This window comes from Eumetopias jubatus, unplaced genomic scaffold, assembly GCF_037043125.1.
Source record: "Eumetopias jubatus isolate StellerSeaLion01/CBP00866 unplaced genomic scaffold, mEumJub1_p1.0 scaffold_12, whole genome shotgun sequence".
In the NCBI taxonomy this organism is placed as follows: domain Eukaryota; kingdom Metazoa; phylum Chordata; class Mammalia; order Carnivora; family Otariidae; genus Eumetopias; species Eumetopias jubatus.
The window spans coordinates 42,525,708-42,547,651 of record NW_028274818.1 but is presented as its reverse complement, the minus strand read 5'-3'; the positions used below and the strand labels follow the sequence as shown (position 1 = coordinate 42,547,651).

The 21,944-nt window shown below is 48.4% G+C and overlaps 1 protein-coding gene across 7 annotated transcripts in view; it reads right to left on the bottom strand.

Moving 5' to 3' along the window:
• The window catches only part of CACNA1E (calcium voltage-gated channel subunit alpha1 E), a 384,845-nt gene that overhangs the window by 9,029 nt on the left and 353,872 nt on the right, over positions 1-21,944 (bottom strand). For all 7 annotated transcript variants that reach the window (XM_088016637.1, XM_088016633.1, XM_088016634.1 and 4 more), the window contains 8 exons: positions 18,017-18,108; positions 17,274-17,439; positions 12,768-12,895; positions 7,552-7,648; positions 5,348-5,453; positions 4,382-4,489; positions 3,709-3,809; positions 3,338-3,444 (listed from right to left, as the gene is read on the bottom strand). In XM_088016637.1, coding sequence (XP_087872763.1) covers positions 3,338-3,444; positions 3,709-3,809; positions 4,382-4,489; positions 5,348-5,453; positions 7,552-7,648; positions 12,768-12,895; positions 17,274-17,439; positions 18,017-18,108 — 905 coding nt within the window. The remainder of the gene's footprint in view (positions 1-3,337; positions 3,445-3,708; positions 3,810-4,381; positions 4,490-5,347; positions 5,454-7,551; positions 7,649-12,767; positions 12,896-17,273; positions 17,440-18,016; positions 18,109-21,944) is intronic.

Sequence of the window (21,944 nt, the reverse complement as noted above, 5' to 3'; positions counted from 1 at the left end):
GGGGGAATGATCTCTGAGGTGGTAACCTCTGGGTTGATGGTTATGGAGGAGAACACTTAAATGGTGATGAGGTAAGAGGCCACTGAATGAAAGCTATGGTGAGCCGTCCAGGTTTAAACCACTGTTGGGAACCTGCAGACACTCTTGGCCAATGGGACCCAAGGGGCTGGTTAGGAGAGAAAAAGGTAGCCAGTCTCTCCTGAGAAGGTGTCTGTTGCTGCCATTCACTGCGACTAGCACTGTAACAGGTGCCCTCTGACCCACTCAAGAATGCGGAGTGAGGGGCGCCTGGGTGGCTCAGTTGGTTAAGCGACTGCCTTCGGCTCAGGTCATGATCCTGGAGTCCCGGGATCGAGTCCCACATCGGGCTCCCTGCTCAGCGGGGAGTCTGCTTCTCCCTCTGACCCTCTTCCCTCTCGTGCTCTCTGTCTCTCACTCTCTCTCTCTCTCTCAAATAAATAAATAAAATCTTTAAAAAAAAAAAAAAAAGAATGCGGAGTGAGCCTCCTGATGGTGGGAAGAGGGACAGTGGTCGGGGATGGGGCTGCAGCTGGAAGGGAGAGAGGGGGCATCGTCCTGTACTCGAGGGACAGCCATTTCAGAGCGGAGGGTACTGCACTCATGAGTGTATCTGCTGGAAAATCTGAGGCGTGAACCAATTTACTTAAAAATAATCCACAGGCACAATCTTACCTTGACTGGGATCACAGGGAGGGATCTGAAGAGTGGAGAGTCACCCCACCTGTCCCCTTGCTGCCAGGAGGATGTTTGCTGAATTTTCACAGCTGATACAGAGCGATCTGATATTTAAATGACCTGCTTACATGTCAGTCCCCTTCCTCAGTGTGCCTTCTCCTGAGAATCACTGGGAGCAAGATGGACACTGCTCTCTGAGTCACCACAGAATCCCCAATGGGGAGAGAGGACACTTGGGATCACTGAACAACCTCCTAGAGTTGAATAACTTGAAGTGAGAGTGACTTCCTCCTTTAAAAACCGTGTCTGGATTCTCATTTTTAGGATAAAGTCTGGAACACGGCCTCTCCTGATCTGGTTCCTACCCTGCCTGCTTTCTCATGCCCTTTACCTCCTGCTCCTGAATTTCAGACACACTGGACTCTCTTAGTTCACTGAATGGGCCCGCCTGGCTTCTCTCTGCCTCGAGACGTTAATACAGGCTGTTCCCAGAGAGCAGAGTGCTTCTCTCCAACTCCCCTGCCCTTGGCAAACTTTTTTCATGTTATTTTTAATTCATCCTTCAAAATTCACTCTGTTCAGGAAATGCTCTCTGATCTCTCCCTACCGCCAGAATGGAGGTGGACTCAGATTATGCCACACTGTTTTCCTCCTAGTCCAAATCACTGAAAATGACAACTTTTCTGCTTTCCAATAATTCTGTTTCATGACTGGCTTTCCACCAAGTATAAGCTCAGGGAGGGCAGAAGGTCCTGAGGACCTCTACCTCTGAACCCCTTTCAGGAAGTGTGCCAACAACCACCCAAAGCCTTATGCTGGAAACTTGTGGGTCATCTTTGATTTTTTTTCCCCTCCTTCACTCCCTGAGGCAAATCAATCACCACATCCCATCCAGTCTCCCTCCTGATAATATTTCAAGTCTGAGCATCTCTCCCCATCTCCATCCTGTTAGTCCAAGCCACAGTCATTAATAATTCACACAATTGCCGTCACATACTAAAAGCAGTTCAAACTGTTCCATTCTGATACAAGTCCACATTGGTTTCAAGAATCATCTCTGAAAAGCCCAAGTCTGATCATGTCACACTGATGAGTAAAACGCCATGATCCTTAGATAAACCCTCACTCCTGTATCCTGTTTATAATGCTTCCCCGTGCTGGCCCTGATGGAGCTCATCACCTCAGCTCCAGCCATCCTGACAGTTTTCAGGTTGCTGAGGCTTCTCCCCGTTCCCCCCACTCTCTTTGAAGACCCTGTCTTTGAGTCTCCTTAAATGTTATTTCCACAGGGAGGCCTCCCCACACCCTAGAACCGTTGTGTTGCTTCTCTTCTGTGGTATCACACGAGGCTACCCTTCTGCATTTTAACCTTCATCGCTTTTGTAATTTCTTTTTCAATATTTATCTCCATGGGGGCCGTGATCATGTTGACTGATAACTCCCCAGTGCCTGAGCCAGCTCTTCTCTCATAGGGGGTTTTAACAAATATTGGTCAAATCAAGGAGTAAAAGTATCAATAAACACAGGGAAGAGTTGGACTGATGCTGTAGTAGGAGTTAAATATGGCAAATTGTTGGGGTGAGAGAGATCTAGGTGGAGGGGTGTCCTCTCTTTCTAAGCAAGGCCCTTGAAAGACCCTGTACTTCCCCTGGGAAGATTCCACAGCTCCAGTCATACCCGCTTCCTGCACAGACCAAAGGCAGACTTCTGGTTTTCTGTAGACAGGAGAATCCATACCTTGCTATTTTATCACATCAAATATCTGTAAAAATGAATAGCCTTGGTCATGATGTTGGTCCTTTGCTTCTCTTGCAAATGTGTTGGATTAAGACCTCTGAAATCAATGCTTTTCAAAAACAGGTGTCCAGCATCACAGGCTTAAAGGAATTGGTGGTGTGAGAAACTCCAAATGGCATTCTGACAGAGGTCTCATTCCCAAGCCTTGATTTCATTCCCCTGATAATTACTGAGGTTGTGGTATTTAATGATTATCAGCTCCACGAGAACGAAGACCGGGTTAAACCCCACTGCAAAAACTCACTCACCTTGGGCAGAGAGATTCCTGCCCTTTTGGAACTTGGACATGCTTGCTGATGTAAAGAAGTTCAGGTTATAATGAGATATGTCTGCTATAGTAAATCATGTATGACTAACGACCAAGTGGGGGGCTAGGGCTTGCAACTCAGAAGAGTTGGTAAATTCCTTAACCGAGGCTTTGTTTCCGCTTCCAATATATATATATTTTTTCCTGATCTAAGGTTCCTTTTGTTCATTACAGGTAACAGTGTAGTGGGAATACTCTGGAGTTAGGAATAACAAACTTAACTTCCAGTTCAGCTTCCTACTAGCCACATGGCTGTGGGTAACTTATTTAGTCCCCAGTTTCTTATTTGTAGAGCAAAGACATGAACGTATGCCCTTCTTCCTTTGTCCATTCACTCTCTCTCAAGCTGGCCCCAGGACCGAACATGCTATTCCCCCCACTGAATAACCATTTTAAAATAAAAACTGTTGTCTTCTCAAACTCAGAGAAAGGATCACTTGGCTCAGACTATTATTTCCTGGGCATTTCTGGGCCTGCACAATGGTGCTGGTGATCGGATGCAAGCAGGACGGCTGTGGAGTCCTTGGTTATACTCACAGGCCTGAAACAGGGTCCTGCTGGAGATAGGGCAGGGCTTTGGCATTGGCAATGATCTCCTGAGGCAGAGATGAGGGCTCCATGCGCTGGAACATGGGTGCATTTTTCTGTGTTAAAAGCAGGAAGGAGGAATTCATGTGATGGTGGGGTCTACCAGCGGGGGAGCGGGGGATACCATTCACTTGGGTAAGATAGGATCATGCCTGATCCTCCAATCTCCTGGGTTTCTAATCCCCAACATTAGAATGTTCCTGGGCCCTGCACCCCGGCCTCTGCTTCTGAGCCCCACAGAGGCGCAGGCCTGGCCCTAGAGGGGCCCTCCTGTGACTCCTCATGGCCCACCCACTTCCCCTGCTGTCAGTGACCCTCACCTGTTCCTCCAGCTGCTGTCTCTGCTTCTTCACCTTACTCTGTTTATAGTAGTCCATGATCATCATTGCTGCATAGATTTTGCCCACAGTCAGGTCAGAGGCTAGAACCACAAAGGTGGCATGGGAGGGAACAGGGAGAAGACAGGTGGCAGAGAGTGAGGACACCTCACAAGCCTCCCCACTCTCTGAAGCAGGTTTGCTCCCTCAGCCACCCATCTAGCCAACATTTATGGAGAGCTCCACGTGTGCAGGACCCTGGGGATACCAAGTGATGAGGTCCCAGATCTGCCTTCAGGGAGCTTCCACCACCACCCAGTGAGGGTAAGGATACTGATGAGAAACCACATATGAGAAAGCATCACCTCCACTGGTCTAGATTCCCATGTCCAAGTCACAGCACCCTTATTGCCAATGCGTGAGGGTTTGCTGGACACTACTACAGGCAGGGAGAGGGCTATATGCCCAGGAAGTTTCGCCCACAACTACAGTGACCTATCTTGAAAAAATGTTTTCAGTGCATGCAAAGGGATTAAGAAGTGGGGGATTTGGGTTTCCTACGGATAAAAGAGCAACCTTTCTTTATCTCCTTGATCACTTCCCATTCTCCCAAAAGACGTGACCGTGGCATGCTGAGCCCACAGTGACAACACTACCCAGGAGGAGACCCCCACACCTTTGGGCATGGGCACAAGCAGATCTAGCATCTTCTGGGACAGGTGAGGCCAGATGGCCAGGGTCTCTTTTTGCAGCTCCGAGTCTAGCTGCTGCCTGTCTGCACCACCTAGAAGATAAATTTTCATAAATAGAACAGACACACAAACACCAAGGACTGAGGGAGTGGGTGCGGGGTGGGAGCTGAATCAGCATGGCACCTCATATTCTCAGAGGACATCTTGGCACTTAGTGACAGTGGATCTTGTAATACCAGGTCTTTCTGCTGAAGAAGCAGACCACATTTTGGCTCCCATTTTTAGTGACTCAGGGATATCCTGCCACAGATCTGAGGCCCCGAGACCAAGAGCAGCTTCCTCATTCATTAGAAACACCTCCCCGGGTGCTTAATATATCAGAGGGAAAAATGAAAAGAGCCATAAGGAGCCTCCCCTGCCTCATGAGATGTACATTAATTCTTCCAGCGACTCTGACTCCATAGCCTGAGTGACCTGATTTTAAAAAGGATTTGGAACAGGCAAGAGCAGGAAGGCTGGAGGGGCATCTGGAAGCAGTAAACTTTTCCTCTCCTGAATCACTGAATCAGAAACGGAGAGGAGCAAAGTGCTGCCCCAACAGCCCCTGCCATGGACCTTCCAGGGCATTAGAGATGATACCACATAAGAAAAAAAGGGCAGAATCAAAAGTCCTTCGTTCAATAAGCAAAGACTTCTGTGGGCCTACCCTGTGCCAGACAACAAAGCTCGCAGGCTGGTAGAGCTGAAAGGAGCCTTAGGGATTATCAAACCATTCATTCTCCCAGGAAGAAGTGGCAAACATTAGAGTTACCAAGTCAGAGGTGAAACTAGGACCCTACAGAGCTGATTTCCACATCACGGCGCTGTCAGATGGAGGCAAGTTCGAAATCTCCAGCCTGTGCCACCTCGGGTGAGTTGTTGCAGAATCCCGTTTTCCCCCCGCAGCTCACCTTTGGCGATTTTGATGTCCAGAGCTGTCCGGATCAGAGCCATAAGTGTGGAGGTGAAGTGGACTGTCATGTCCTCAGCTACTGGCATATTCATCAGGACCAACCTCTGTGCAAAAGAGAGAAAAGAAACAGCAGGAGGAAAAAAAAAAATCGACAGAAACCTTGGTGAGAAGAGAAGAGAAGTACAGGGGTCAAATGCAGAGACAAAAAAGAAGGGCAAGGATTCCCTGTCCCCGGTCCCACCCCCTCTCTCTGCTTCTCACTTCAGCCTCATTCGCTGCTATGTAGTTAGGTAGTTTTTCCTAGGGGGGGTCGCCGAATTCCAAAAGAAGGGGGGCTAGTCATTCTGCAGGACTCCTCCACGGTCCTAAGAACGTCTTCCATAGCGATGGAAAGTGATATTTTTAAAAGAAGCGGCTCAGAGAAAAGAGTCAGCTCTGGGAGGTGACTCCATTCCCTGATTCAAGGCTGCTCTCTGTTTCCCCTTGTCCCATGGATACCCCCAAAACTCACATGGAAAGAGAGTGACGGGGGAGATTTCGCTTTGCTTATCTGACTTGAAAGATGCATCCTGATGCCCCCTTTTTGAGTCTTTAAAAGGTGAAATTTGCCAGCACATGGTTAAACATGCATAAGTCCAACTTATCCAAAGGATGAGGTGGAACAGGATGGAAAAGAGTGCAAACAGGGTCTCGGGGAAGAAGGCTGCAGAGCGCAGAGGAGGGAGAATGAGAGAAGGGTGACCGAGGCAGGAGCAGAGTGGGCAGGCCTTGTTCCCCTCACCCGAAGGAAGGGATCAAACTGAAATGGCCAAATCCACTTTCCAGAGAGTATCTTGCTTTTGGAATCCTTTAACGTTTCCTCCAGGCTCCACACCCCCTCTTCCCCCAAGCTTCATCCCAGAAATTCAAAGAACTCAATGCCATGTCCCACCACCTGGTCCTTTTGGATGTGGCCATCATGAGCAAAAAGGATGCCAGCCCATAAGCTGCGCATGAAGAGCCATGTCCTGGACCTGAAACGGCCCTGTTCCAAGGAGATGCTCTCTGGAGCCATACAACTTGGAGGTAGAAGCAGCTAGAAGGTCCTCTGGCAGAACCACCAGCCTAGCAGGGAGGGATGTGTCTCTTCCCAAGGCAGGATCTCTAGTGCTCCGTTGGAACATCTCACCTAATGTGATTCCACAGACGTGGTGTCTTGAGAGTGTAAAGTCAGTTTCTTGTTTGTACCTGAGTGCCATCTCTCTCCCACTTCCTTAAGCTTCTAGACAAGTGGCAACATTGCTGGGGTGCCTTCCTAGATGAAAGAGCTCCGGAGTGCTGGGTCAGTCTAAACACCCCACAGTAACTATTACTAACAGGTGGAGAAGAAAATCAGGCCCCAAAGCTCTGAGTACCCTGATGGCAGGTGACTTCCAATACACAACACTGCTCTGAGCAAGCCGTGGGGAATCCACCCTTGACTCCAGGGCCAGCCCCCATCATCAGTCATGCCAAGAAAGCAAATCTAATGCTGAGGGCAACTTGTGCCCACTGTCACCTTTTCCCTTGTACTGACAAGAGAGCCTGGCAGCTGGGCTGATGGGGGGAGGGGGCTGGATCCTTCCTCATGTATCACAGAGATCATGTTGTTCTTTTTTGTCCTGATACCTAGAAGGAACCATGCCACAGTTCCTTCCTATGTCAAAGAAGAAGAAATTTGTTAAGGATTTTCCCCTCTCCTAAAAATTTCTTGAACCATGTTTAGACAAATTTCTGCATTTATTTCCTTAGCTTATCCAATTGAAGATTTTTTTTTTTTTTTTTTATAGGCTCTGATCTCAGTTTCACTGTAGGCTTCCTTCTTGCCCATATACGCTATCCTGCCGGCCACCTCTGCCTCCTCTGAGGAAACGCGTTACTTAACACTTCCTTTCCGGTACTCTCTGGTAATCTGGTCATTCATGAGAAGCCACACGCTTATAGAAACACAGAATCACACATAAAACGCCCCATGGTGAAGAGTCTTGCCAAGCATGCTTTGTATTGTTCTAGGACTCCATACTTCCAGGAACCTTCCTTGCCCTTCGATCTCATTGTTTCTTTCCCCCTTGGTTCCCTCCTCCACCTCCCCAGCCCAGCTTCCTCCCCATATTCTGGCCTCCCCACAGCTGGGTCCCGTTTCCTGTTGGTCTCTAGCCCAGAATAAAGGAAGGGGTGGTCTACCTTATATGCCACTTTGGAGGGACATCTCTTGCCGAGGCCTAGCGGTGGTGACATGAGAGTCAGCATTTCATACATCTCAGTGTAATGGATGCGGCCACTGCTCATGGAGGGGTGGTAAGTGGGGGTGGGTGGGTTGGAGGGGCAGGGAGGGTGGCAGGGAAAGGAACAGGAAGTGGGGAGAAGGATGCAGACCGGGAGGAGAGGAGAACAGGCATTCCCAGAGAGCCAAAACAAAATAATACAGAAAACAGAAGAGAAACAAAACAAAATGGACAAACAGAAAAAGAACAGGAAACCTGTTAATCAAGGCAAATCGTACGTGTGACTCCATCCTGGTGCGGATTTATATCACGCCCCACACAGACCCGGGAACATTCGTGGCAACACTGTGGCCCCTCTGACTCTAGAGCGCAGTCGTGGGGACTCAGTTTTCTCCTCCTGGACGATCAGGACCCTACTTGGCTGTTCACTCTATCCATCCCCCATTCACCGCAAGCCTGTTTGCAATTCCCAGGGCTGTGTGCGCGCGGTATAAAATGGATAGACGGTGCTCCAGCCACGGGTTAGGATTTCTGGCCCCTGCCGGGATGGGGCCCCCGACCTGGGAGTCGGGCCTTTCTCCTCCTCTCAACCCACAGGCGGAACGTCGTGTATCCCCCTCTGTGGTGTGTGTGCAGCAGGAGGCGGCAACTTGCACTCAAAGTGGTGGGCTGCTTTTCCACGTCGGCCGGCCCCGTTGCTTCCACCTGGCTCTGTGGGGAAGAGTGCTCTTTACTCCTGGCATGCCCCGGGGCAATGGCATGCTGGGGACGGAAGAAACCAAACCAGGAGGAGGAAGAGCATCTCGCATGCCATGCTGCCCTCCCGGCTCTCCCCACATGCGGCTGCAGGTTTCACGGGGGTGCAGTTTAAAGAGTCTCAGCAGAGGCAGCTGTTTGGCCCCCCGGGGTACGGGAGTCACTGTGTCGCCACCCCTAAGCCAGCTCCTTCCCGTTGCTCACGCTGGCATCTTCCTGGGCCTACGTCTTCTGCCAGCTGCCGGACCGTGCTATGCCCAGAGAGCCCGCCCTTCCCTCCTGCAGTGCCAGGAGGGGCTTCCTTATCTAGCGGGCTTGGCCTTGGACGGCGGCTTGGCAGAGCCACTCCTGCTCGAGTTCCCAGGGTCTGGCAGAGTTGCAGAGGGCGTCCCACGTGACCCTGAACAACGTCCTTGGTCTCGCAAACAAGCAGCGATGCGGCAGTTATGACAGGCCCCTTGGTCCCCTCGGCAATATCCAGAGGACCCTAAGGCAAGGCATCTGCTCAGGAGCCCTCCGTCACCTACAAAGACCTTCCCAGACCCCTGCAGCTACTGCGTTCTTCCACACCCCCCCGAGGCTACCCCATCCTACCGCTCTGCCCTTGAGCTCCGATTCTTTATGGCTTCTCACCTCCTTTCTATCCTCGAGCTTTTACGATCGCTTCTGGCCCGACTCTCCAGGAGCTGGAGGACGCGCAGAGGTAGGGCTGACTAGGATCACACTTGGCTACTTTACACATGGGAGGATGGTGCTACTTCTACCAAAAAGAGGCTCTCTGTTCTCCGGTGAAGGGAAACCAGCAAAGATGTCCGAATTCTCTGGAGGACAGAGAGGTCCCTCTGGTGAAAGCTACAGGTTAAGGTGGAGTGGGGAGAGAGACCGAGTGTGTGTGAGTGTGTGTGTGGTTGTGTGTGCATACACACGTGACTGAGTGTGCGCACGTGCTGAACAGTGAGAGAGGTCACCTCAGCCTTCTGTATGAAGCCCTTTTTTTCTGCCTCCCTGCCCCCCCCCCCCCACCATGTGCCCTTCTTCCTTATGTAACAGCTGCTGGTTCTGGGAGGGTTTGGACCTCTTTAAACTCAAAGGAAAGCAACATGAAGGTTCCCTCATGTGGCGCAGTGGTGGTGGAGCAGAACGGACAGGAGGGTTGGAGGTTGCACCCCACAGCCGGGCACGGCTGGGGACTGGGAGGCCAACCTTGCAAGCCACCCTGTAGGGGCAGTTCTTTCCCAGGCCCAGAGGCGGTGAGATCACCCGCACTAATTTGTACATATCCTTATACGGGATCCTGCCGCTGCAAAGGAAGCACAGGTGGGTTAATAGAGGACACTCAGAAAAGGGTGGGAAAGACATGACAATTTAGCCATGAAGCTGATGGCCGGAAGAAGAGCAGCTTTTTTTTTCCCCCCCCTGGGACCCAGCAAAGCCAGGCCAGGACAGACTGAGAACAGTAAGCATCAGAGAACCACCACCTTGCTGAACTGCACTGCCCCCGGTTGTCGAAGGAAATCAGAGCCTGTCCAGCGCCCGAGGGACTGCCAAATGGCCCAGAGCCCCCCCAAGACACCTGTCTGGCCCATGCTCAGCCAGATGCAGAAAATGGACACTGGCTCGAGCCAGGCCTCAGAGAACAGAGCTTGAGAGTTCAGGACGGCCTCTGACAGCTGTCAGAGCAGATGCCAGGCTGCCATGAAGTGGGCTGCCCAACGGTATGCTTTTCACAGAGACCAATTACAGCCAGTCACTCAGACCCGCCCTGTCAGGGGCAGTGGGAAGTCAGCATTGCTCTGCGGACAGAGAGAGATGAATTTCCCGTTAGGCTAATTAGCAAGGAGCACAGTTAGCACAAGGGAACTGGCAAAGGGCTTTGCTTCTCGGGGCAGCAGATTGTTCCCGAGTTCAGCTTGGGCAAGCTCTGCTCTCCTCAGTGGGGAGCCTGCCTGGATCTGTGCTCAGGGGCCTGGGAGGGAGCTGTGGACATTCTCCCTCCAGCTCTGCTCCTGCCAGCCAGCCCACAGGCAGGCAGCCTGGTCAGATCCAGCCAGAATTCCAGGAACAATGCGACCTATCTTACCACCCTTCTATCAAGGGCCGGCTAGGGAATCCTGGCTTTCTGCGGGAAGGACAGAATCAACAACGGATTCATTTTCAGGGGCTAAAGCATCTGCCCTGTCAGAGACCAAAACAAGGAAGCAACCTCCTGGTCCCGGGATGGACCATGGTTTCTACCTGAAATTATGAACCTACATGTCCACCTCTGGGCATCCGGTCCTTGCCAGCAGCCATGTGAGGCTTGGTCCCAGCTTTACTCTTTCTAGTCTTTTCTTGATGTTGGTGTTAATTCCTCCTCTTTTTCTAAATAGCAGCTCATCAGTACTTCAAGTCTCTTGATTCTTGAGAGGAAGTTCAATTAACCATTTGCTCTTTGTTTCTTGAGATTGGGATGTGGGTGGGTTCGTACTGCCTATAAGCTGGTATTCTCTGCATCCTGTATCAGTTGGCCAAGACATTGGCTCACATTATCCCTGATAGCGCTTCCCCCCGCATCTCAAAGAGAAGACCAATGAAACTCTAACCAGCCTGTTATGCTGTGAATTTTGAAGCAGAAGGGGTTCTCCTTTCTATTTTTGCTCTCTCATAGCTCTTCGATCTAAGTCTCATGATTTTTTTTTTTTTTTTTTTTTTTTTTTTAGTTCTCATGGAATTCTTTCTTCCCAGCAGCTGGAATGAGTGGGGAGGAGCATGTTTAATGCACAAGGTTTTCGGGTCCCAAGATAACACGAAAGCCAGAGACACCTGAGTGAGGCTAGGTGAGCAATGGACTCTTCTACAAGCAGTTCTCTCTCAGGGGAGTGAAGACATCCCTTCTCAGGCTCCCCATCTCATGGCCATCCATGCTTTTCAAACCAATGTTCCATCATTTCTGGTTGCTTTCCCATATGGTTACTATCAGTTGTAACAACAGTTACATACATGACCTAATACAAGCCACACAGCCACCCTTCAGGGTAGGCAGGGCATCATTAGCACCATTTTACAGATGAGGAGGCTTAGCGTGGTTAGGTGACTTGTCCAAGGCCACAGGGCCAGTTCGATGCAGGCCCTGCCTACATTCCCTCTAACACCACCCGTGGCTTTCTAAGCAGCCTATCTACCAGAAAGTAGACCCAGAAAGTAACACCATTGCTCAGCCATTTGTAACAGGAATGGATTTGGAGAACTCTGTGCCCTAAGTCACTAGTAATTACTGAGGGGAAGAGGAATTCTGATTCACTTTTCCAACGCTTGACCCAAGTTCAACAGCCTCACAGGAGGGTAGATTTTAGGAAAAGTCTCGGATTATGAAGGGGCTCCAGGTGGAAGCAACGTGGGCCATTCCTGGGAAGGATGGCATTTTTTGTAGTATTTTTAGAAGGGGACCAAAATGGGTAGATGGGTGAGGTAAGATCCTAAAGTTCAATGACATGGGACAGAAAAGTTCCTGTGGAGTGAGTTCTCCCAGAATGGTCACCCTGTCCTCAACCATGAGGGGCCAAATTGCTGCCTTTGCGCTCTAAAGCAGGGATCCACAAATTCTTTTTCTGTAAAGGGTCAGGTAATATTTTTGATTTTGAGGGTCACACTGTCTTTGTCACAACTACACAGCTCCGCCTTATAGTGTGAAAGCTGCCATAGACGATGCATCAATGAGTGGGTCTGGCTGTGTTCTAATAAAGCTTTATTTACAAAAACAGCCAGCGGACCATGTTTGGCCCTGAGGCTGTAGTTTGCCAACCCCTGCTCGAAAGCCCAGAAGGCACATCACTTGAGAAATACAGAACAGTGAAAGAAATCTGGGGGGTTATTCATGCTAATTCCTGTCATGTAATTCAATTCTATGCAATGAAAATCCTCAAGTGTTACTTGCTCGGTTTTTAACATAATTTCAGAGTTATCTCAAACAGTATCTTTTGAGAGGGATGAGAGAGACAAAATGCTGTTGTCACTGACCACGATGGCCAGATGTTCAACTGACCTAGAAAACCCTTGTCAACCCACCCCCCCTCCCTGCTCTGGTGACTCAAAGGAGTCCACTAACCATTGGCAGGGGTAAAAAAGAAAAAGATTATGGGAAGCCCCTCTGGCAGTTGAAACCAACCATTCTGAGGTAGAGACTGTGTGATGAGATCGGCAAAGAAAAGGAAAGCCTGTCACAGAAGGAATGAGAGGGGAAACGAAGATAAAGAAGCTATGTTTTTGATGACTGGCCTGATACCAGAGCCAATCTGAGGGCCTGGGCTCTCCCACAGGCCATGACTGAGAGGAATCTCCTCTCCTTCTGTAACAGGCAGACATCCGGTTCCAACCCCTTCCTTGGGAACTCCAGAGGTCCTTGCTACGGGCCCCACTGGGATGGCTGGGAGGCCTACGCACCATGCAGCTCTGTCATATTCTGCCCAGACACGGACAAACTCATCCAAGTGGTGAGGCCCTAAGATGGAGGAGTCCCGAGTCAGGTACTCAAAGTTGTCCATGATGACGGCCACGAACAGGTTGAGCATCTGGAGGGCAAGGGGGAGAAGTGGAGTTAGGGGAAACCTAATGTAGGAAAATGGGCTTCAAGGCAAATCAAGGAATTCAAAAGTTTGTGAGGCCGAAGATCCTAGCTAAAGCACTGCTGATCTTGCTGTATGTAACATGTTTTCGTCATGATTTCCACACATTTCATTGTGTGAGCTTTATTACTTCACTCTTCAGTGCCACTTTATATTTGCAAAGAATTCCACAAAAAGTCACTTTCTTATCTGTTCAATTAATTTAATTGATGTGCAGCAGAGGGAGCAGCAACAGTGACAGCATTCTCAAAGTCAAGGCCTGACACCAACCTTCCCTTCTAGCTTCCCCTGTCCCTGCCCCTAGTTCCACAAAAGGAGCCATCAAGAGACCTGGGGAGGTGCTTTAGAGCTCACCGCATGGCTTACTATGTGATCACTTGGAAGCTGTCCATGCCCCTCAGTGGCTTCCAAAACCCTGTTCTCTCATTTATTTGCTCAACAACATTTCTTGTGCACCCACTGTGTTGCAGAGATCCAGATGCTAAGGAGGGGAAATAAGAAAGGGGCTGTCCAGAGATACGTTCCTATGCCTCGCACATTGCTTAAAACACAGCAAGCCTTCACTAGATACTGTTACTTGAATATTCTTAAAGACTTAGTATTTAGCAGAGACTGTGATGTATCAGGAACATACAAATGCTATAAATCTTTTTAGGAGCCATAAAAGAAATGTACACAGGTTACACTGGGATCAGAAAGGAGTATGGATGTGAATTTCATATAATTTCCAGTTCATGAAATATCATCCATCTTTTGACTTTTTCCATAACCATTTAAGAATGTAAAACCCATTGGTAGCTCAGGGGCCATACAAAAAGAGGTGGCAAACTGGATTTGGCCCTTGGGCTACAGTTTGCCCATTTCTGGTCTAAATTATGAGGAAGCAACAGAATCCACCAAAAGGGTTTATACTAGGAGAGAGACAGAGGTATGTTTCATCCAGAAAGAACCCTTGGGAGCAGTGTGGCGGAGGGTGCCCAGGAGACCTGTGGGGAGAATTTTGCGGTGCTCCTGGACCAACCCCGTGGCAGGATAGCAGTGGCGATAGTCGAGAATCAAATGACATGGAATTGACAGAACTTGAGCACCCGGGAACACACGCTGTTGTTGCTTCTTGGCTGCCGAGTGCTCATTTATTGTACATCTGGTCTCTTGGGGACCCCACCCTATTCCCAGTTAACACGGTTCAATGGGGCACCACCTGTGACCCGGGCCTCAGCCAGTCACTGAATCCCATTTCCCTGGGTCATAGTGATTGGTGATCCAATCACAGCCAATAAAATGGTATTGGACCTTCTGGGCAATAGACTTGTTCTTCCCTGTCAGTCTTGAATGTGTGAGGACTGGGGTCTGGAACTGCTGCTACCACCATCTTGGCGCCACAGGTTGGGGTGTTTGAGGAAAGAGCTCTCATGGAGGAGCCTGGAGGAAGAGATCATACACAGAGAAAGGAACCTACTTATGCCTCCCGTGCCCCAGGACTTTTCATTTATATGTGCCTATAAAATCCCTTTCCACTTAGGCCAGATGGAGCTGGGCCTTCTGTCACTCCGGAGTAAGAGTCCTGCCTGAGAGACACAACTGGCTGATGGGGTGAGAGTAGACTCTGTTGGTTCCCAGGTGGAAGGGGGTGCCAGATGTGCAGGTGGCACAGAAGATAAGGAGAAAGTCAGGTGTCTAGGTGGCTCTGTTGGTTAAGCGTCTGCCTTCGGCTCAGGTCATGATCCCGGAGTCCTGGGATTGAGTCCTGCATTGAGCTCCCTGCTCCACGGGGGGTCTGCTTCTCCCTCTGCCCCTCACCCCACTCTCATGCTCTCACTCTCAAATAAAAATCTCTTTAAAAATAAAGATAAGGAGAAAGTCTGGAGACAGGACGTGGTTGGAGTCTTCTCTGAGAGTCTTTATGCAGAGCCTGCAGACTGCATCCTAACAACCCGTCTCATTCCTGCCTGCCTGCCTTCCTCCGTCCCGCCACGTATATCCAAAGAGGATATATGTGGATGCCTGGAGGTCTGGCCCCTGGAGGTGGTGTCTGGGGTGCTAAGCACTCTGTAGAGCCACCATAACAAGCCTGGACTGCCTTCCTTCGCACCTCACTGGTGTGTGAGGGAAATAAACCTCCCTATTGGTTAAGCCGCTGTTATTTGGGGAGTTCTGTTTCATGCCGCTGAACCTCATCCCAGCATGGGCCGGGCCTTTCTTTCTGTCGCTGACATTGGAGCCACAGTGAATTGTTCAATCACTGCCTGGGTTCTAAAAGGGTTTCCACGTATCCACACATGTGTTTTACACGCCTTTCAAGGTACTTATTACTAATGTTAACAAAATCACTGCTTTACATTTGTATAGTCTTTCATAGTGTGGTGTGCACACTCAAACTGATAATTTGTTTTAACGCTGCTCTAACCTCGTGAGGCAGACTTAATTGCCATCAGCCCTTCGAGGACACAAGTGCTTCCTAGACACATTTGTATTCTCAGCTCCAAGCATGCGGCCTGGCACATCGCAGCATATCAGTAAATCTTTCTGGAGTGGTTGGTTTGAGCGAAGAAGCTGTGTGACTCGCCCAAGGTCACAAAGTCAATCTCTCAGAGGGCCAAGATTCGAAAGCACATCGGCTCATACTGAATATAGCCTCTTTAAAAATAACATGAATGTGAATTATGCAGCACCCTCTATCTCATAATTCTAAAAGTACCTTTTTAGTCTCTAATGAATTTTCCAGTTATATCTTTGGTTTCTTTTAAAATATTTATTATTAAACACTTACACCATGGAGGATAAAACCAAGCTGCCCACATGCCCTTCTATATGCTCCTCCACATCACCCTACAACAAGCACCGGCACCCGTGGGCCTTCCTCCCTTTGCCTCTGGTTGACAGAGAGACTGTAACCCACTCACAGCTTCACCCCCGTGCTTCTAAGATGCTGTTTTGTGTTCTTTTTTTTTCACTGAAAAACCTTTCATACCCACAAGAAGGGAGTGTATTAAAAACACATGTACCCGTTCACCATGCAAATAATACCCTTATTATCAAGTCATTTTTCCTCTCATTTACAGAAGCTACAAAAGGGAAAGTGTGTGACCATGCTAGGACAGCAGCAAAGCCAAGACCACAACATAGGGCTACCTGAGTCTCCAGCTGGCTCACTCCCTGCTGGGTTAACCTGATGGCCACCCTCAAAAGTCTGCCTGCAAGCCACACCAGAGAGCTTCTCCACACCAGCGAGCTGGACACATGGCAAATCCCTCGTGATCACTTTAGAGAGGCAGAAATGCTTGGACATGACCTAATTCATTTGCTGATGCACGGCTGCATGCAAAGTTAACCATTTCTCAGTGGCACCGCTTTAGTTTTAGATTTTTTTTTTTTAGACTTTTATTTATTTATTTGACAGAGAGAAAGCACAAGTAGGCAGAGAGGCAGACAGAGGGAGAAGCAGGCTCCCCGTTGAGCAGGGAGCCCCACGTGGGGCTCGATCCCAGGACCAGGACCCGAGCTGAAGGCAGATGCTCAACCGAGCCACCCAGGCACCCCTAGTTTTAGATTTTTGTACAGTCAGTGACATGAGCAGTGAAGCCACGCTGAGGGATGTCAGGGTGGCCAAAAACACCAGACCGACAATTTAATAGATCTGGTAGCACCTCGTCTAGGATTGTGCAGGGTAGAGATTTTTAGAGGCCGGGGTGCTGATTCATGCTTTCTCCCAAAGAACGGATTAAGAAGGCACCTAGGGCTTCTCACCATTTTATAAGTAGCCATGCTCCACATATGTCACTCAGTATTTACTAATACCCAAAGCGATCACTTCCTTTCATGTCTGTCAAGTTGGCCAACTGTTGTCAAATATAGTGACGTGAGTCAAGAGACCGCATCTGTGACACTGTACTTTTTCAGCACTCGAGTCTTATTAATCCTATCACTTTATATTTCTGAGGTACCTCTTCTCAACAGTTTGCAAGGCTCCAAAAGAGAGGTGAGATATTCTTAGCCCTACCTGTAAGATAAAATCCCTCAGGTACAGAGAAGAGAGATGTCCTCTGGGTCACAACAGATTCAACATGAAACTCAATAATCTATTCCCTAAATGCCACTCCACTCCACTCATCATTCCTTCTCACAGCAAACCTTCCCTAGAGGCAACAAAATCTATTTGGTGGCAGCCATGGGAAGTCACTTGCCTGGGAGTCCGCTAAGCATCCTGGCCTTCAAGAGTTCCTTGGAGGATGGGATGGAATAGGGTAGGGTAGGGTAGGGTAGGGTAGGGTAGTGTAGGGTAGGGCAGGCCACATCTCGAGCCAAGAATGCAGGGTTTGCTCACCAAGAAGGAGCAGAAGAAGATGAAGGAGACAAAGTAAACGTAGGCCAGATCTGTGCCACAGCGCTCATTCTCGTTCTGCCCCGAAGGTGCAGTGGTGTCGGGCTCGCAGCCTTTCTCCCCGAGGCACGACAGCATTATCTCCTGCCAGGCCTCACCTGTGGCACTCCTGAGCCCCGAAGACATTTTGGTTAGTTGTAGCAAGGCTGCACGTCTCAGCCTCTCTTTGGCCCTCCTTCCCAACTCACCCATCCCTCTCTCTTCTCTGTAGGTTTCCTCCCTCTAGTGCTTTCCATCCAGAGATGGGAGCGTGCCAAGGAGGTCTCTCTTGGGCTCTACCACCTCCCCCACTGCTTCTGTCTTTTTGGGAGTGTCTGCTGACAGTGGTAGAGACGGTGGTGGGACTATCTAAGACCCCACGTAAACCTGGCCATCCAGCGTTCCAGCCCTTAAATGGAATCTGACCTGGAGGAACCTGTTGTCACCTTCCCTACTCAGTCCTGCTGCACATAGTCTAAACTTGCAGTTTACAAATTACCTGCTGAGTCAAAAACCTTGAGGAAACTTCCCGTCATCAATGGAGCCATTTTTCAGAGCCATTGCCCCTCCCCAACCCCTGCCTCTACTCCAACTGTGTATCTTAATAGGAGCAGAGCAAGCAGAATAAAGAGACAAATAGGAAAAGGCAGACTAACTGCCTCCCTCGACAAGAGAGCTCCAGCTACAACAGTTATGCATCCAGATACCTGAAGAGTAACATGAGGGACCCAAAGAAACTCCGGAAGTTGTTGTGCCGGTTGATATGACTCTCCTCATCTAATTTTATGTTTCCAAATACCTTGAAAAGAAAAAAACAACGAAAAACAAAGAGCATTACTGGCTGTGTGATGTGTCTTGTCCTGCACATGAATATTAGATGCACCTGCATCTACTAGGGTTGGCAAATCACATGGCCCTTCCCAGTGGCTTAATCCTGACACAGACAACTCAAACCCAGACAGGCTGGTGGATCCCACGCTCCCGGCCCGCTGTGAAGAAGTAATTACATTCTCCAGTGCAGCAAAGGGGACTCAGGACCATAGAAGGCAAGATCTTTTTGAAGTCATTCTGCCTGTAGGTAGTTCCTCCCACACCTAATTTGGTCTTTTCATTTCCATGGTACCTGTCACCATGGTACTCAAGCAGTCTGTCAAAGACGTACCCCATCACAGAAGTGCGGGGAAGGAATTACCCCTCTCTTCCTGTCTCAGGTAGTAATGAGGGGGGCATGTGTATTTGCAGAAGATGTGATTTACGGCTTGGGCGGATACTGTCCTGGAATTTGCAAGCAGTGTGGGTCAGAGAGGGGCACCTTGATCTTCCTTGGATATGTTCTTATCCAGAGAGTCAAAGTGAGAAGATCAGTACATCCATAATCTAGAATCCACGAGAACAAAGGCACACAAAGCCAAGTTCTGGCAAAGAGGATGAAGAAAGTCAGGACAACTGGATACTTAAAAAAGGAGAAAGAAAATGAATTTGGGTAGATCTGGCTATAGAAAGAGTTTACTAGCCTGCTGTTGGTTGTTGAGCTCGGAATGTGGTCACCATGCACATTAATGTGAAAAAAGAGGGAAAACTCAGAGATATTTGTCCACAGACAGTGAATAATGTTGAACTCTGAGACCCTAAGTCTCTTCAGATGAGAAGGGCGCCCTTCCAAATGCACTCCCTGCCCTCCCCGCTAACCATGTTTCAGGTGTCAGGATCTAGTCTCACAAGTCAGTATCGGTACTACTGAAGGCCTATAGGTCACTTTCCCAGATATCTGAGACAATTTCCAGCCTATACATGACATGCTTCAGTTTATCTAATATATGCTAAATTCAACACATTTTTCCCCCAAACAGTTTTGAGAATGTGCAATTGAGGAACAATCTCTGCCCCCAGCTATTTTGCTCAAATAACCCCCACTGACACCTGCTTTGGGAATTTGTTCTCAACACTGTTTTTCAAGACCCAAATACTATTTGTCTCTCAGGGAGAATGGAAGTGGCAAGCGAGGCAGCACCAGCAAAGAAAGGAAGGAGAAAGATAAGCAGGTGGAAGGCCCACAAACAGAAGTAGTAGCAATGAAAAAGTCCCCCTTACATTTAGTTCCAGGCACCCAGGAGGAAACTGTCCAACATCCTTGCCTATGTTCACATCACCAGTCTCTCCTTTTCACCCTCTTGGTCCAGCATCCACGATTTATCCCTCATTCATCACATCCACAAAACTTACAGTGTTTTTTTTCTTTCTACATATGACAGTCATCAGCCATCATTAATTGTCCTCGTTATGATTTTCTCCAATACTTTATCCAGTCATCAGCTGGTTGGAGAGCATGCTGGGGTTTTGCATGAGGCATGTGTCTAACAGTCAAAAAAACTGAAGCTGTTTTGAATCTACTCTAGTTTTCAAGCCAAAAATGTAAAAATGTATATTTATTGTGAAGTCAGTCCTTTTTTTTTTTTTTAAGCTTTCACTTAGCTCTTGTCCCAAACCAAATTTCTTACACCAAAAGGGCATGAAAAAGAAAGAGGGGATACCGAGACCCACCAGAAAACTTAATGGAAGTACAAGCTTAAATATACTTTCGCTTGGAATCACAGAACTCTGGCACATAAAAGGACCTCTGAAGACATCTATCCAACTCCTCTACTGTATTGGTGAGGGTCTTAAGGCCCCGAGAGGCTCAGTGACTTGACCAAGTTTGTACAGGTGGTCAGTGCAGGAGCTGAGGCTGAAAGCCTCACCTTCTAATGATCTGTGCCCCGGGACTCTTTCCCATACCCAGCAAGTTACTCCTTCCTTCCATCTTCAGATTCCTCTGCAAAGCTCTCTCTTCTTCCAAGATGCCTGTGGAAGTTCAGAATAATGGTTCTTCTCATAGATTCATCCTGTTTCTATTTATATCTTTCCAATGTTGGTCTTCTGCCTTTATGTCTTTCTGTTTAAATGGATCCCTCTGCTTTGTTATGACTATACTAGATACAATTTCTCTAGTCACAATCTAGGTGTCAGCAATGTGCTTGGTGCGGGGTCTCCGTCATGGACCAGGAGGAAGACGGCCATCTAAAGGCAAATCACAGTGGCAAACCCATTTGCGTCCCTGTGTAATGGAAATAGTGCTCTTATTTTTTTGGAAAGAAGTCTCAGGGCAATAAAATATTAGACATTGCAGTAATTTTAAAGATCACAATTTCATGACTGAACAACTCCCACGTCCCACTGAAGGGTCAAAGAAATACTTGTATTTGCTTGTTGGTAGGAGGAGAGAACATGCAGTACAGTAAGAATATGCGCTGTGTAGCAGACAAAGCTAAATTTAAACCTCAGCTCTCCCACTTACTGAGCCCTTGAGCATGTTATAAGTTACTTAACTATGCTAAGCATCAATGGAGTCAATGAAATCCACCCGTAAACATTTTCACATCACTCCCGAATACGTTAGTCATGGATTGTGTGTGTGCCTGCTGATAGGGAGGAAGGATGGGGGTAAGAGCACACATTTAGGACAGTGTCTGGAACATCCAGGAATTCAAGTGATGGTAAACAGCCTTATCATCATTACCAGCAATATCAAGAACAGTTGAGTACTGGAGATGGTATTATTCTGGTTTATTTTGATTGATGACGAAAAGGAGGTAAGAGCTATTTTAAGCATGGGCAAAAATTGATTAAGTTTCTATTTGGCTATTCAAGAACATTTAAATTCTAGAATCAAATATTTGAGAGTTAGAAGGGCCTTAATAGACATCATCACGCTGATCAGCAATTTCAGTAGGGATTCCGCTTACAACACAGCCCTGACACCATCATGACATCTCTACTGAAATATCCTCATTGAAGGAGAACTCACTACTTCTCAACCAAATCTCACACTTTTTCACATTTGACATTCGGCTGTCTTTTTGGAGAACAAAAAACTCTCCAGGAACGTGGTTAGAAGATGAATCAAATTAAGAAGTGCTTGCATGAGAGAGGAGCAAAAAGAAGAGACATTTCAGAGATGCTCTGGAAAAAGGCTGCTGACACAGCAAGCCTGGGAGAGGTGCCCAGTGGCCCCAGATGGCAGGTACTATTGACAAGATGGCTGGCAGTCTGAAGGCGGCCAGACTGGCTAAATGCAGGAGACTGCCACTTGGCTAAATTTCCATGCTGGGGTTTAGTCTCCACATCTCCAAGTCAGAAAGTTCGCCTCCCTGAGACAGGCAGACAATCCAGTGTATCCAGCTGGATAGGTTCATGGGATGAGCTGCTGACTGTTTACAGGTGTCCATCTGTCACAGATGAAGTCGCATTAGAAAGATCTTATGGCCTCTTCTGCTCAGTGGGCCTCTGGCTACCCGCATAAATATCCAGGGTGGGAACCTGATCCACTTCTCAACTCCGAAACTGGCAAGGATGTGGTAACCCAAGAGAACTGTCTAGGAGCTGCCTGACCCTTTGAGAGGAATCAGCAGGATCATGGCCCTTGGGTACCCTTAGGATTAGGCAGGCTACTAGGAACCCTGGGAGTTGTTCCCAGTTGTAGGTCTTAGGGCATAAATCTCAGCCATTCAAGACTTAGACACATTTTGTGTTGCTGTATACAAGAGAACAACCATCAGACTTTCTTTTAGGTCTAGCTCAAATATGGGAGATCCTGAG